The sequence below is a fragment of the Trachemys scripta genome, chromosome 3, assembly GCF_013100865.1.
Source record: "Trachemys scripta elegans isolate TJP31775 chromosome 3, CAS_Tse_1.0, whole genome shotgun sequence".
Taxonomy (NCBI): domain Eukaryota; kingdom Metazoa; phylum Chordata; order Testudines; family Emydidae; genus Trachemys; species Trachemys scripta.
In genome coordinates, this window is record NC_048300.1 from 20,416,404 (window position 1) to 20,433,028 (window position 16,625).

The window sequence follows — 16,625 nt, forward strand, 5'->3', positions numbered from 1 at the left end:
TAGCATCTTAAAGACTAACAGATATATTTGGGCATAAGCTTTCGGAGGTAAAGAACCTACTTCTTCAGATGCATGTTAAGGTGCCACCGGACTCCTTGTTGTTTTTATCTTTTGTTTCCTCCATCAATTCCTACTTTTGAAGATGGCCCATCATGCATTGTGCTGGCACCATCACACCCACTGTTGAACAGTGGTAGAACCTACCTGTTAAGTCCCTATTATTCTTCCACCCCCAACAGTAACATATTTTTTTAAGCTTGGTTTTCATATTATATTTTATATGCTAAAGAGGACAACATATTAATATTAATAATGTTAAAAACGGTGAACTGTTGGAAGGGCAAGGACTTACTGTGACCTCACAAGCAGGTTCTAGCATTGTTTGGTGACAATCATGTCCACTACCAGTGGATTGTTACTGGGCTGTGAAACTACTACTGGGGTGATTGTCATCAGTGGGTATTACACCAAGTAAAAAAAGCAGTTGCAGAGGAACTGCTTTTCACAAAACCAAAAATGCAACAAAACAAAAAATAAGAACAAAAGAACAGCCATACAGACCAAAGATCCATCTAGCCCACTGTCCTGTCTTCTGACAGTGTCCAATGCCATGTGCTTCAGAGGGAATGAACAGACCAGGTAATTGTTAAGTGATCCATGCCCTGTCGCCCATTCCTAGCTTCTGGCGAACAAAGGCTAGGGACACCATTGCTGCCCATCCTGGCTAATAGCCATTGATAGACCTATCCTCCATTAATTTATGTAGTTCTTTTTGAACCCTGTTATAGTCTTGGCCTTCACAACATCCTCTGGCGGAGAGTTCCACAGGTTGACTATGCAGTGTGTGAAGGAATACTTCCTTTTATTTGTTTTAAACCTGCTGCCTATTAATTTCAGTGTGGTGACCCCTAGTTCTTGTGTTATGAGAGGGAGTAAATAACACATCCTTATTTATTTTCTCGACACTAGTCATGATTTTATAGACCTCTATCATACCCACCCCCCCTTACTCGTCTCTTTTCCAAGCTGAAAAGTCCCAGTGTTATTAATTTCTCCTCATATGGAAGCTGTTCCATACCCCTAATCATTTTTGTTGCCCTTTCTGTATCTTTTCTAATTCCAATATATCTTTTTTGAGATGGGGCAACCACATCTGCATGCAGTATTCAAGCTGTGGGCATACCATGGATTTATATAGAGGCAATATGATATTTTCTGTGTTATTATTTATCTCTTTCTTAATGATTCCCAACATTCTGTTGGCTTTTTTGACTGCCGCTGCACATTGAGTGGATGTTTTCAGAGAACTGTCCACAATGACCCCAAGATCTCTTTTCTTGAGTGGTAACAGCTAATTTAGACCCCATTATTTTATATGTATAGTTGGGATTCTGTTTTCCAATGTGCGTTACTTTTCATTTATCAACATTGAATTTCATCTGCAATTTTGATTCCCAGTAACCCAGTTCTGTGAGATTCCTTTGTAACTCATCTCAGTCTGCTTTGGACTTAACTATCTTGAGTAGTTTTGTATCCTCACTGTTTACCCCCTTTTCCAGATCATTTATGAATATGTTGAACAGCACTGGTCCCAGTACAGACCTCTGGGGGACACCACTATTTACCTCTCTCCATTCTGAAAACTGACCATTTATTCCAACATTTGTTTCCTATCTTTTAAGTATTTATTCATCCATGGGAGGATCTTCCCTCTCATCCCTGCAGAGCTTACTTTGCTTAAGAGCCTTTGGAGGAACCTTGTCCAAAGGCTTTCTGAAAATCTAAACATCAGAAATATACTTACATTTCCATTCTCACTGTTGGTATGGGGGATTCAGCACATAATCTTTTAAGTAGTTGTAGTATTTTTCAAAATAGTTTCAGATCACCTTTTGGATAGGATCTCAGTTTTCCAAAATCTCAGGTCCTATTGGGGTTTTTTTATTTTATTTTTTTAACATGACTTAGGAACCAACGCCTTCAAATTTCTTCAAGTATGTAAAACGATTTTGTATAAAGTGAAGACAATGTCCGAACTAAGCTTTATTTTACAGAAGAGTTTAATTATCCAAAGAGTAAAAATGAGTCAGAAAAAATTCTCAGCTGTCAAAATCATTATTTCCTTTTTTAAACATCAGGCAACTCAAAAAGAGTTAAATAGACTTCTATAGTCAATTTAAAAAAAGACTAATGGACTGAGAACAAGCAAGAATTTTTTACCTCAAGCTATCTCTTTTCAGAAAGTTAAAAGCAACTGAAAATAGGGTTTTAGAATGGAAGTAAGACCTCAATAATTTTAACCATAATTTAATACTAGAGTGACTTCATAATACTAAACATATTTATTCTGTAGTTGTAAAACTCTGGTGAGAAAGGTAAATTTCTTCCATATGCTTTTCATCACTCTTGGCTGTTCATAACAAAATCTGTCCTCCAGGGCCGGCTCCAGGGTTTTAGCCGCCCCAAGCAGCCAAAACAAAAAAAAGAAAAAAGCCGCGATCGCGATCTGCGGCAGTGATTGTGATCTGCGGCAGCAATCGGCGGGAGGTCCTTCGCTCCCAGGCAGAGTGAGGGACCGTCCGCCGAATACCTGAACGTGCCGCCCCTCTCCGGAGCGGCCGCCCCAAGCACCTGCTTGAGAAGCTAGTTCCTGGAGCTGGCCCTGCTGTCCTCCATATTACCTCCCCGGATGCATACAGGCAAACCTGAAACTTGGCCAATATCATTCGGGCCTCAAATGGCTAGAGAGAGACTCACTGAGGATAAATTGCTGTTGAGCGTGTGAGCCATTCTTACCATATAGGTGCTGAGTTTACTGTCTGCACATCTTGGGGAACGATAGACTAGAATTATGAATTGTAGCCAGATATCCTGTTTGGTATTGTTAAATATTGTTTGCAAGACCAGCACATCACACTTCTGGGAGAGTTAAGTCTCAGGCAAAATAGAATTTGAGACTGTAGCAACCTGTATAGCATAGACTACTTTAAAATTTTATTAAGGTTTTATTATTTGATTTATTAATGCTCTTAGTCATAAATGTTTTATCTTTGTCATAATTATCATTGACAGGTGTTTTTGTCATCTAATGTACCTGTTACTTGGTTGTTCCAGAAGAGTCTCTCCAGATGTTCTTTCGGTGGAATGGGGGGAAAGGTTTCTAGCCCTCATAGCTGAGAAGGAAACCACAATTACATTCTGTTCATGTTTTCAAGGTTTTATTCACAACAATGATGGCTAGAAACATAGATTTGTTATTAATGCAAGATTAGATAATGGATTATCTTGTCACTATCATAGTATGTTATTTTTGTAACCTAGGATTAGTTTGACAAATTTTAAAAATAACTTCTAAATTTGATTATTTTAATCCCCACTATATAGTCCACTATATAGTCCAAGACTAAGGTAATGAATGAAAATAGCCTTAAATGGAACATACATTTATTAAGTTAGAGGAACCCATGGAAATATCAGAAAACCAAGTCTCAACTTGAAGAATAATTTTAAAAAGTTTCTGTTGCAAAAGATATAGAATTAATGCAAGAATTACACAGAAAACTCAAATATTCCTTGAAAAGTTTTACTGTCAAATTTGGTGTCTGAAAAAAGTCAAAAAGTGTAAAATATAGGGATTTTGGTCCTGCTATAAGCAGGGCCGGTGCAACCCGTTAGGCGACCTAGGCGGTCGCCTAGGGCGATAGCATTTCGGGGGCGGCATTTCGGGTCCTCCTTCGGCTGCCCCGGTTGTCGGCATTTAGGCGGAGGGAGTTGGGGCAGGGGCACAGGGAGGGCCGCCTGCAGCAAGTAAGGTGGGGGGCACGCAGGGGAACCACTCCCCGCCCCAGCTCACCTCTGCTCCGCCTCCTCCCCTGAGCACGCCGCCCCGCTTTGCTTCTCTCCCTCCCAGGCTTGTGGCGCCAAACAGCTGATTGGCGCCACAAACCTGGGAGGCAGGAGAAGTGGAGCGGCGACGGCGTGCTCGGGGAGGAGGCGGAGCAGATGTGAGCTGGGGCAGGGAGCTGCCGCATGGCTCCCTGGGCCGGGGGGGATCTGCTGCGGGGGGGCGGGGGGAAGGGCGCAGCTGTGGGGAGGGGGCTGAGGGCGGGGGGGGGGAGCTGCTGCAGGAGGGGCCACCTTAGGGTGGAGAGCTGCCACAGATCTCGAGGGCTGGGGGTGCGCAAGGTGGAAGTTTTGCCTAGGGCGCGAAACATCCTTGCACCCTCCCTGGCTATAAGTGAGAATTACAATGCAAAACTGTTTAACTACGAATGTCTCTTGTATAGTCACTCTCACCCACACAGTTTTTGGTTTGTTTTAAAATTGACATAATGTGTATAATCTAACCCCATTATTATATTAACTTTTTTCTTTTAACTTTGATTTTTAAAGGTATTCCTTGTACTTGTCCAGGGAACAAGTTTGATTCAGCGACTTATGTCAGTTGCTTATACGTATGACAACTTGGCACCTAGGTACAATAACTTTTTATTTATGTAGTACGGTTTAAAAAATGTATGCATTTTCATGATAGCTTTAAACTTAAATCTATGGTTTTTCAAAGGTCAAAAATGAATAAAAGGTATAAAAAAAACTAAACTATGGTTGTATACTTCCTCATTAATTTAGTCAAGTGGTTCTCAAACTTATTTCACATGATGAACCACAGTATGATCCTTTCATGAACCATCTCACCTCCCAAAGCCACTTCCATACCCTCTCTGCAGCAATTACAGGTCTTGATTACAGGACAGTATGAAGGAGAAAAGATTAAAATAAATTTGCTTGAATGGTATTGGTTTGACTGCTTGTGTGCTTTTCCTATCCCTATTCGCTTTTTGGTGTTGATAATGTGTGTGTACACTTATATATGATGCCGCCTGAGGACTACATTTTGAAAATTAGTGTTTTGGCCTATTTTAGATGTACCTTCTATATTTGTTGTATAAGGTTGCATCAACAAACTTACAGTTGTTGGTGATATGTGGTAGCGCCAGAAAGGAAAGCACCTTTACTTTTTGATTCCAGCTCGAGTTTTCAGGCTCAATAGTTAGAAAAACTGTCTTATTTATAAACTGAAATGAATTTATGTGGAAGCTATTGAGTGACAATAAACATGGAATCCTATAATGCCATTATAGTCACATTTGAGAGTAAAATTACTCTTAATATTATACTTTATGAGAGGAAGAATATATTTTAAGTGAATATGAGAAAAGTACATTTTCAGTTCTTACATTTCCAGGTATAATATATTTATTTTGTTCTGTAGTAACATTTAATTGATTTGATTTTCTTCCTGCACAGGGTGTTGAAAGCTCAGTCTGATCACAGATCAAGACATGAAGGTTAGTGCTGTAGAAAATAGTTAATTTTTATTAATGGATGATAGTGAAAATATCATACAACTATTACAGACCATGGGTTTGATTCATCCCAACTAATGCAGTGATGTGTTCCCGTGTGTCAGTGGAGCCTGCTGTGCCCTAGGTGGGGATTCCCATCCCCAGAGGAAGCCAGATAGTATTTGCACCACGAATCTTCCCTGGAGATTCTTTTAGATATGTACAAAGCTTCAACCCGAGGCTCAGTTTACAGAAGGGTCCTGCTTGAGAAAGCTGCTTGGGGGAATTGTTGCCTTCCAAATAGGTTCCCTTCAAGACTGTAAATGTGACATGAATATTCACCTGTATTTTGACTGGCAGCAGTCTTTGACTCCGCCAGCAATCCCCCCTCAACTCCCTGAGATTATTCCTGTGAGAATTCTGTGTATAGGAGCCATTGTCAAGTTACAGCTTATATGTTCACAAATACACAGGCATCTCCCCTTAGCCTTATGCCCTATTCTGGAGTGCTCTTCTGTATCCTGTCACCAAGGGCCCGAGAGTGGTGTATCTGTGGATTTTGGAGCCAGAATTCTGACACCCTGTGTGTATCACCTGCCAGAAATTGGCCTTTAGCTGGTGGGAAGAGAGGAGTAGGAAGAGCTGGCTGGTTCAGGGAGTGCCATAATTTAGTGCTGTATCAGCAAATTACCTCCCACCTCTTGAGCAGTGGGGAAGCAGGGAAGGAATTGTGCCTCTGAGTGGTGTCTCATTAGTGTAGTGTAATAAAGAAAGAGAATCAACATTTAGTAACCAAATGGATATATTACTTCAGCTTTAGTGGCATCCTAAATGCCAAAATGAGGGTCCTTTGTCACTCATTATTACAAGTGAGAGAAATATGTTATATGCTTTTGTCCTTTGTGACTTTTCAACCCAAAAAGCTTTTTAATGTAGCAATTACATGGTGACTTTATTCCACCTCTTATCCCTTTAGTTACTCATTATTCAATGTGGCTCTTGGTGAGTTGGGCCCACTGCTGTTCTTTGGTGAAATCCAGCCTGGCAGATAGTGATCATTTACAAGATTGGCTAAAGAAACTTACCCTTCTTATTCCAGAGGTAAGATAATGGAGAGATCATTGCATATTAGTTAATAATTAATAAGGACCAAATCCAGCCCTAGTGTCATCTGATGTTACTCCATCAGAATTCAGAGGATTGTATTGCCTACTAATGCCATTACTTAAAAAAGACTGTTTAACTTTTCTTTCTTTAGTCAAAATATAGCAAGTGCCAATTGCAACATGTACAGTTAAAGGTGTATAGTTAATCAATTCCCATTATAAACTCCTGCTCTTCTTCAAGTTCTTGCACATGTCCGTTCCAAAGTACGTGTGTACGCACCCCAGCACAGCTGCCAGAATTTTTTCCCTTTGTGTGGTATCTGTTGGGTTGGCTCCAGCACCCTGTGGAGTCGCATTCTCATAGCATTGTTATAAAGGGCCCTGCCAACCCTGCTCCCCTTCAGTTCTTTTTTACCGCCTGTGATGGTTGCTGGGACCCCCTCATTGTTTGGCAATCCTTCTCTTAGTGTTTTTTTCTGACAATTTTAGTGTAAATAGTTCTTGTAGTTTTAGTAATAAGTTTGTAGTTTTTAGATAGTTTGGACTCCTCTGCACTTTATAAAAGATACTTCTATAGAAATATACTCTGCCTAAGTTGTTTAATAGTATTTGGAGAACTGTTATGTATATACATATATTAGGCAAAAGTGAAAAAGGAAATCGCATATGCAGTGTTATTTTAACAATTTGATTTTATTTGAAATATTTTCTTGAAGACTGCAGTTCGCCATGAGTCCTGTAATGGTCTGTACAAATTATCTCTCTGTGGTTTGGATGGGGGAGACTCAATTAATCGATCCTTTCTGCTACTGGCCTCATCAACATTATTAAAATTTCTTCCTGATGCTCAGGCATTGAAACCTATCCGGGTAAGAATTTAACTATTCATTCCAGCTTTATGTTAAATATGAATTGCAACTGCTTTCCATCATTCTCATTTATGTCAGAAATAGTAAGTCCTATAGCAGTTAATAGATTTATCATCTTGTTTTATCAGAGTTTAAGTTAAGCAAGTTTTTTGTCAGTTATATTTGTGAATAAAAAGGCATTTATTTTCACAGATAGAGGATTATGAAGAGGAACCAGTGTTACGATCTGGTTGTAAGGAATATTTTTGGTTGCTATGCAAACTGATTGATAACATACATGTAAAAGATGCCAGTCAGGTAGGTACAGTTAATTTACATTCATTAAAATGGGTCGTTTTCTTTTGCTTTTGTGACATTGGTTATTATGAGTATTTTAAGTTCAAACCAAGTCATTGTAACTCCAAATGCAGTAATTGAATATTATGTGATAACTTGCATTTGATGAAATTTTTACTCCTGAATTAAACTCAAAATTGTGCTATTTTAAATAAATGTATAACATTACAGCCAACTATAGATATTTATTTAAAAGTTATGTAGAGCAGCTACAATATATTTCCATCAAATAACTTTGTCTAGTGTTTCTTACAAAAATAAAAGGACAAAACCCCAAACTCCCTCATGAATACTGACATTTATACTGCAAGACCAATTTGTGTACATAGAGATCTTTTAGGAGAACTTGCATACTCACAGAGAGCATCTTAGTTAGCTGGGTTGCTATTTTGCTGAGGCTTTTTGCAGGTCGCACATGCACGGAACTCCTTACTCCCTTTCAACACATGAGTAAGTGAGAGCAAGCAATTTGAAAACTTCCCTTAAAATTGGTCTTTTCTAATCTATGATCCTTTGCTCATAATTTTTACATAATATAGCTAATATTGTTGTTTCTGGGGATCGAAAAAATAAATATCACTATAAAAATATAACAATGTTGGTACATGCGCATTTATTGAAAAATGACATTTAGATGGCTGTAAATTGCAAATTCTTCAAGTAGTTTCCTTGTGGGTGCCCTACTTCAGGTATGTGTGTGCCCTGCACCTCTGGTTGTAGGTTTTTGGTATCAGTGCCTGTTTGGCCTGCACATGCACAGTATACATACTTGTGCCCAATATTGAGGCTATATAGGACTATGCGAGTGAACTGCCCTCGGTTCCTTCTCAGCCAGAGATGGAGTTTAGTGTGTGCCTGTTTTCTCTTTATAATAGTAGATACTATTAGTTATTTAGTAGTTGTAGAATATTAAAACCTTATAGTTGTTGGAACTGTTGTTCCTGTTTTTCTTTTTCATAATAAATAAATAAATATACACACACACACTCATACTTTTCTTTTTTCCCCTATTGTGAGGGGTCCAGAAGGCTTTTTGCTTCTATCTGAGATGCCGGGCTCTCCAGGTTTTAAAAGGTGCATCTCCTGTTGAGAGGCTGTTCCTGTCAGTGACAGACATTCAGTGTATATGGTGCTTGGGAGACTCTCATATCCTCAGGAAGTGCAAGATTTGCATTTCTTTAAAAACAGGGAAATTAAGTATAGATTTTTAATGATGGAGCAAGCCTTAAGACTGGCTTCAGACCTGGGTACAGAGAACCCCCCTGTACCAAGGACTGTCTGTTTCTGTTAGTGCTGTGTCTACATCAAGAGCATGGTCCCCAAGATCTTTCAAGAGGATGGCAACGTTGAGACTCGGTCTCTGGCACTCTGCACGAGGGAGGTACCAATAATCGCTCCAGCAATACAGAGAGCTTCCCACTCAAAGACTGCGGAGTGGGATAAGAGGAGCAGAACGGAGAGTTCCTCCTCAAAGAGGTTTAGGTCACCGGAGACCTCAGGCCCCAAGAGGAGTGCTAGTGAGGCTCTGAATACTCAGGTACTGTGAAGCACTCTAAGTCTTCATCTAAGTCCCATACCTCAGTGGTAAAGGACACAGAGCCAAAGACCACTACTGCTACCAAGAGAGCAGCCTCCTTGGAATCCACAGTTCCCTTGGTACTGACACCAGCGCCTCTGACAATGGCATCGGGAACAACCTCGGTGGCTGTACCAAGCTCTGTTGTGGCCTGGTACCTCAGGAGTTACAATGCTGTAAAGACCTCATATTACCAAATGAGCCTTCCTTGCAGCCTCCAGACTCATTTTGGTAGCTAGATCTGCTGGGTCACTGACTGCTTATGACTTTTACTATTCAGGAAGAGGGGTTGTCACCTCCCGTACAATATGTGGAGAAGCATTCTGACTCAGAACTTTCGGTTCTTCTAGTAGTGTCCCTCTGGGTGCTCCACGATAGGTGTATCTGCGCCCCACGCCTCTAATCGGAGATTTTAGGTAGCAGTGTCCATTCGGCCCACACATGTCCTCTCCCTCAAGAGGCTGCATCAAGGCTATCTAGCTCTGTGCAGTCAATCCACCCAAAGTTCCTTCTTGACAACCTTTGGCCTCAAATTGAGTGAGCAGTTGTTTCTTCATTCTTTGCGTCTGTACCATAAGTAGTAGTTGTTCATAGTTCCTTTATTTCCCTTAATAGTTAGAGTTTCTGTTTACCCCATTGGAATTTAAAAAAAAGAAAGAAAATAACCTTTATTTCCTGCTTCCCACCCTTTTCATGGGGGACCTTCCCTCTTTGATGGTGTTAGTAGTTCAGACTTTTAATGTCTTTTTTAAAAAAAATAAAAAAGGATAAAAAGAATGATCGGAGATTTGTGTTAGCAGTGCCTGGTTGGGCCACGCATGCACCGTAGCCTTCTTGCGTGGCTCTGAGCAGTTACATAGTGGTGCGCAACCAACCGTCCCCCAGTCCCTTCTCTACCGCCTTTGGCTTGAGTCAGAACAATCAGCAGCGCCCTCTCTTAGCTCAGATAAGATTTATAGTAGTTAGTTTATAGCGATAGGTTACCTTAATTGTAGTTAGTTTTCATATGTATTGACTTACTTTAATTTCTTAAAAGAAAACCTTTTTTTTTTTTTTTTTTTTTATGTATCTTCCCTATCTACCCCTGCCTCTCCGGCAGTCATACAGCCTTTACCTCAACTGGGTTTACCCCTGATTTTTTCTCTAAGAGACCGCTCCTTCAGGCATGCCCAGCTCACCTGGTTTTAAATCTGCCTAACTTGCAGACTATCCATACTGGCCAGGCTCAATGTGTCCACTGCCTTGGCAAGACACACATTACTCAAAAGTGCCCACACTGCAAAAAAAATGACAGCTAGGGCAAGAAAAGCCAGGGATCTCCAACTGAAGCTCCTCATGATGGAGAAATCCCTCAGACCAGCCTCTGACTCCGAGTCCAGGTCACCCTCTGACCAACAGTCGCCAATGACAGGGGCTCCACTTCAACATCGGCTGCCAAGGAGCCTACTCCTAGAAAGGCTACCAAAAAGCAGTTGCAGACATCTCCACACCGAGAATTGCCTAAACGAAAGTGATTTCCAACAGAAAAATCTGCCCCGGTACCGACGGCACCAAGAGCGTCGGACAGGGTGGCACCAGCACCGAGTGTTCCCGAAGAGCTAAAGACTCTGTGTGGGCACACTCTAATGGAGGTTCACATAGCAAAGAGAAACCTTCCAGTTCGGCGCCCACAGAGCTGAAGAAGATCTCAGCCCCGAGCAGTACAATGGCACCACCTGCTGTACCTATGCCGCACAGCTCTAAGTCCTCGACACCGGCTGCTTCAACTCATGCTCCCGGGCTGTCCGCAGTGCCATCTCTGGAACCAAGCCTCACGGTACCACAGCAGTTCATGAGACATCCGGACCTGGTAGTTGCTTCAACACCTGAATCTCCTCTACTTGGCACCGAGGGTACCCCATTCAGATCGGTACCTAGCCAGCTGACTACTCCCTGCAGATCAGCCCCCACCCCCCGTCTCCAGTGACAAGGAAGAAGAGGATGATGCAGTAATATATACTCCTCATCTTTCCTCACCAAAGCCAGGACCATCTTGTCAACAACCACCTGCAGATATACGAGGACGATATGATCACCCACAGGCACCACCCTCCTACCATTCCCAACTAACTGGTCGTACTGGGATCCATGGGCAATGTCTAGGGCCCAAAACCGCAGTCCAGCTAGCCTGCCGAGGTCCAGAATACCTGCTGTCCGGCACCCTCTGAAACACAAGAAGATGCTGAGGAACTTGAGCACACAGCCGAACAGGACACTTCACCACCCAGTCACATCTCATCTTCGTCACCAGACAAAACCATAATGCCATCACCCCCTACTACGGGGGATGCTTTCAGATCCTTTCAGGACCTCTTCAAAAGGGTTGCTGAATCCCTAGACATTTTGTTGGCACAGCTACCAGAAGCCCAACATAAGCTCACTGACATACTCCAGGCATCCCCATCAGCAAAGATAGCCCTGCTGATAAATGATGCTATTATGGAGCCTGCGAAAATCATCTGGTAGACTCCAGCTACTTCACCACCTTCGTGTAAGACATCTGACAAAAAGTATTATGTCAGCAAAAGGAGCTGAATTTTTATTCACACACCATGCACCAAACTCCCTAATGGTGAAGGTGGTCAATCAAAGGGGGAAACAACACCAGTCCTGAACGACCCCATTAGAAAAGGCTAAAACTTTTCATGGGGAAAGCCTATTCCTTAGCTACGCTTCTGTTCCACATAGCTAACTATGCAGCCCTGCTGGCTAAATATACACACAATCTGTTCTCCAAAATGTTAACCTTTATTGAAAATGTGCCTCATGACAGAAAAGAAACAGTACAAAGCAAACATTTCCGAAGGGTCTCTCATCGCCAGCACGGCCCTCCAGGCTTCCCTTGATTCTGCAGACATGGCAGCACGATCCATCGCCACATCAATTGTCATGTGCCGTGCATCCTAGCTCCATCTCTCTGGATTCCCAAGGAAGGTCCAGGCCATGGTTGAGGACTTACCCTTTGAAGGTCAGAAATTATTTGCACACAAAACCGATGTCAACAGATCCAAGATCAACCTTTGATGTCTCAACCATCAACCTCCAGACCGTAATTTTGAAGGTGTGGTCGAGGGCATGAGAACTCCACAGTCTCTGATTCCAGAACCAGAAATGGTCCCCTGCCCATTCGTAGACCGTCTGTCACCATACTACCCAGTCTGGAATACCATCATGACAGACAAATGGGTTTTAGAGATTATCCAGAAGGGCTACTCCATCCCCATTATTTCTATCCCACCTACCTACTCCCCTTCCCCATCCCTCTTCCAGGACCCTTACAACAGGAAATAAACCACCTTGTACAGTTATGTGGTGTGGAACTCGTACCATCACAACACGGGGAGAGGTTTTTATTCCCATTACTTTCTAACTCAGAAATTAACAAAAACTCAACAAATTCATGAGAACACAGCATTCACTGTACGGAAACAGCATTTCCAATACCGAGTACTACCCTTTGGCTTTTCCATGGCCCCAAGAGTTTTTTCCAAGCTTCTTGCTGCCATTGCAGCTCACCTCCACAGACAAGGAGTGACGATATTTCTATACTTAGACGACTGCCTGATAAGGGCACCAACACAGCAAAAAGGAATAAACACCACACAGAGCACAATAACCCTGTTCACAGACCTAGGACTGCAAATAAATGTACAAAAGTCCACACCGGTTCCTGTCCAAAAGTTGGAATTCATAGGAGCCTACCTCGATTATCTCACAGCAACAGCAATGTTACCCCAACAATGCTTCCTCACTTTGGTCAACCTAATTTCAACAGTGATGGACAGCCCACAAACATCCGCCAGAACATGCTTACAACTCCCGGGGCATATGTCGGTGACAACTTTCGTTGTACAACATGCCAGGCTCCACCTGAGATGCTTGCAGGCCTGGCTTCAAACAGCGTATATACCGCACAGACATTCTCTCTACCAACGCCTCACAATGCCACGCAGGGTAAAAGACTTGCTAATATGGTGGACACAACCACAGAACGTCTGCTCAGGAGTTCCTTTCCAACAGAAAGCTCCAACCATGACAATCACAATAGACACTTCCCTAGTAGGTTGGGGGGCACATCTACACAACAATATGATCCAAGGCCACTGGTCTCCAGCGGAGTCCAACCTGCACATAGACTTATTGGTGCTAAAGGCAGTCTGAAATGCATGCAAGCACTTATTTCTTTAATCAAGAATAATGTCATCAAGATCCTCACGGACAATATAGCGTGCATGTTCTATATAAATTGCCAAGAAGGAGCAGCACGATCATACTCCCTGTGTACAGAGGCAATACGCCTTTGGAATTGGTGTATCCACAAGCTCCATCAGAGGACACTTGGCTGCCATGATCATCTTCCATGACAAGGTGGACGGAGTCACTGTATTTACTCACTTGAAGATTAAACACTTCCTTAAAGGCATAGAAAACACTTATCGCACACTAAGAAACCCTACTCCCATCTGGGAGCTCAACCTTGTTCTATGCTATCTCATGGAAAAACCATTTGAATTCCTTGCAACTTGCTCTTTGTTTCACTTATCAGTGAAGGTGGCTTTCCTCATTGCCATCATGTCCACAAGACGGGTGGGAGAATTAGGTGCCCTAATGGCACACCCACCTTATACAACATTCTTTAAGGATAAAGTAATCCTATGTCCGCATTCTAAATTCATACCCAAGGTCGCCTCCCCTTTTCATTTAAATCAACCCATCTACTTACCTATATTTTTCCCAAAGCCACTCGCTGATGAGAGGGAGGCCTCACTCCATATGCTACACTTCGTATAGCATTAGCTTTCTATATAGAAAGAACAAAAACATTCAGAAAATCACCTAGACTATTCTTTTCCATAACAGAATGCTCAAGGGGCCAAAGCATCTCAAAACAGAGACTATCCAAATGGATATATGGATGTATCCATTTGGGCTACAAAAACAACAATCTGCAACTTCCACTGGGAGTTTGCACACACTCCACCAGAGCATTAGCAACATCTGTGGCCTTTCTCAGTAATGTACCTATCACTGACATTTCTAGAGCATCAGCCCATACTTTCATTAAACACTATGCTTTAGAACAACGAACAGCAGCAGCTGCTCAGTTTGGACGTAGTGTTTTCCATCATCAATAGACCAACACCAAAGCCCCTCCCCTCGCACTGCTCAACAGTCACCTAAATTGGAGCACCCACGGGGACACTCCTCGAAGAAGAAGAGTTTACTCATCTTGTGCAGTAACTGAGGTGGTTGTCCCTGTGGGTGCTCTACTACCCACTCTTCTTCCCTCTACTTTGGAGTTTCACGTCGATTCTCTGAGGTAGAAAAGGAACTCGGGGATGGTTGGCTGTGCACTGCTATATAACCACTCGGAGTGGCATGAGATGGGTATGGCATGTGTGTGGCCCAACCGGGCACTGCTACCACAAATCTCTGATTACAAGCACATGGCGCCAAGACACCTAAAGTGGAGGACCCACAGGGACAACCATCTTGAAGAACCTCAGTTACTGCACAAGATCGGTAACCTTCTCATCTTTACAAAGAGAGTGGTGGATGAGCTGCAAATTCCCCTACAGGAGGTGGCAGATACTCATCACAAACTGGTTGATAGCCCTCCTCATCCAGAATCGCCCTCCCCATTAACAAGGTGATTCTAGATCCAGCCAAAGTCATCTGACAGTCACCACCCTGCATTGCACTGATATGCAAGAGAGCTGACAAGAAATATTACAAAAAGAAGAACAGGAGTACTTGTGGCACCTTAGAGACTAACAAATTTATTAGAGCATAAGCTTTCGTGGACTACAGCCCACTTCTTCGGATGCATATAGAATGGAACATATAATGAGGAGATATATATACACACATACAGAGAGCATAAACAGGTGGGAGTTGTCTTACCAACTCTGAGAGGCCAATTAATTAAGAGAAAAAAAAAAAAAAACTTTTGTAACAAACCCCGATGCCAACTCTGTCCACATATCTATTCAAGTGACATCATCATAGGACCTAATCACATCAGCCATACCATCAGGGGCTCGTTCACCTGCACATCTACCAATGTGATATATGCCATCATGTGCCAGCAATGCCCCTCTGCCATGTACATTGGCCAAACCGGACAGTCTCTACGCAAAAGAATTAATGGACACAAATCTGACATCAGGAATCAAAATACTCAAAAACCAGTGGGAGAACACTTTAACCTGTCTGGTCATTCAGTGACAGACCTGCGGGTGGCTATATTACAACAGAAAAACTTCAAAAACAGACTCCAAAGAGAGACTGCAGAGCTAGAATTGATATGCAAACTAGACACAATCAACTCCGGTTTGAATAAGGACTGGGAATGGCTGAGCCATTACAAACATTGAATCTATCTCCCCTTGTAAGTATTCTCACACTTCTTCTCAAACTGTCTGTACTGGGCTAGCTTGATTATCACTTCAAAAGTTTTTTTTCTCTTAATTAATTGGCCTCTCAGAGTTGGTAAGACAACTCCCACCTGTTTATGCTCTCTGTATGTGTGTATATATATCTCCTCAATATATGTTCCATTCTATATGCATCCGAAGAAGTGGGCTGTAGTCCACGAAAGCTTATGCTCTAATAAATTTGTTAGTCTCTAAGGTGCCACAAGTACTCCTGTTCTTCTTTTTGCGGATACAGACTAACACAGCTGTTACTCTGAAAGAAATATTACATCCCTCCCAACACCCTCAACTCAACTCGATTGTAATAGACATGGTTAATACATGGGGCAAACAACATCATATTAAGTCAACCCATATGATTGAGATTGGAAAAGACTGTCTCTCTTTGGTAGGAAGGCATTTTAGTCAGAGACATTACTGTTCAGGGTCGCAAATTATTAAGCTGTCATGGCCAAATATGATTTTATTAATTATGGGAAACTCAGGACATTGTTTCTACCTTTACTGGAGGTGCAAAAAGAGCAATTTCAGGCCATTGTCAGCAAGGGCCAATTAGTGGCCAGAACTGCGCTACAGACAGCATTGGACACCTCAGCCCATTTGGTCTCCATGGCTTTGGTCTCCATGGCTGTGGTAATGAGGCAGGCTTCCTGGTTATACCTGGTTGCCAAAAGAGATGCATACAACAGTTGAGGATCTCCTGTTCGAAGGGCCCAAGCTCTTCGCTGATAAAACCCTGATGCCTCTCTCCACACCCTGAAGGATTCCCATGCCAGGTTGCGCTCCCTGGGTATCTAAATTGTGGAACAAAAGAGAAGCAATATGGCTCTCAACTGCAACACAGATCACTTCCCAATACCCACCATCACAAAGCTATTATGAGCCGCAGCAAAAGAGGCCCAGGATATAAAAGCTGA

The 16,625-nt window shown here is 42.4% G+C and overlaps 1 protein-coding gene across 1 annotated transcript in view; it reads left to right on the plus strand.

The window, feature by feature from the left end:
- The window catches only part of USP34 (ubiquitin specific peptidase 34), a 272,737-nt gene that overhangs the window by 140,857 nt on the left and 115,255 nt on the right, over window positions 1-16,625 (plus strand). The window contains exons 31-35 of the mRNA XM_034764180.1: window positions 4,393-4,475; window positions 5,308-5,348; window positions 6,322-6,446; window positions 7,168-7,320; window positions 7,513-7,617. Of these exons, the coding sequence (XP_034620071.1) occupies window positions 4,393-4,475; window positions 5,308-5,348; window positions 6,322-6,446; window positions 7,168-7,320; window positions 7,513-7,617 (507 nt within the window). The remainder of the gene's footprint in view (window positions 1-4,392; window positions 4,476-5,307; window positions 5,349-6,321; window positions 6,447-7,167; window positions 7,321-7,512; window positions 7,618-16,625) is intronic.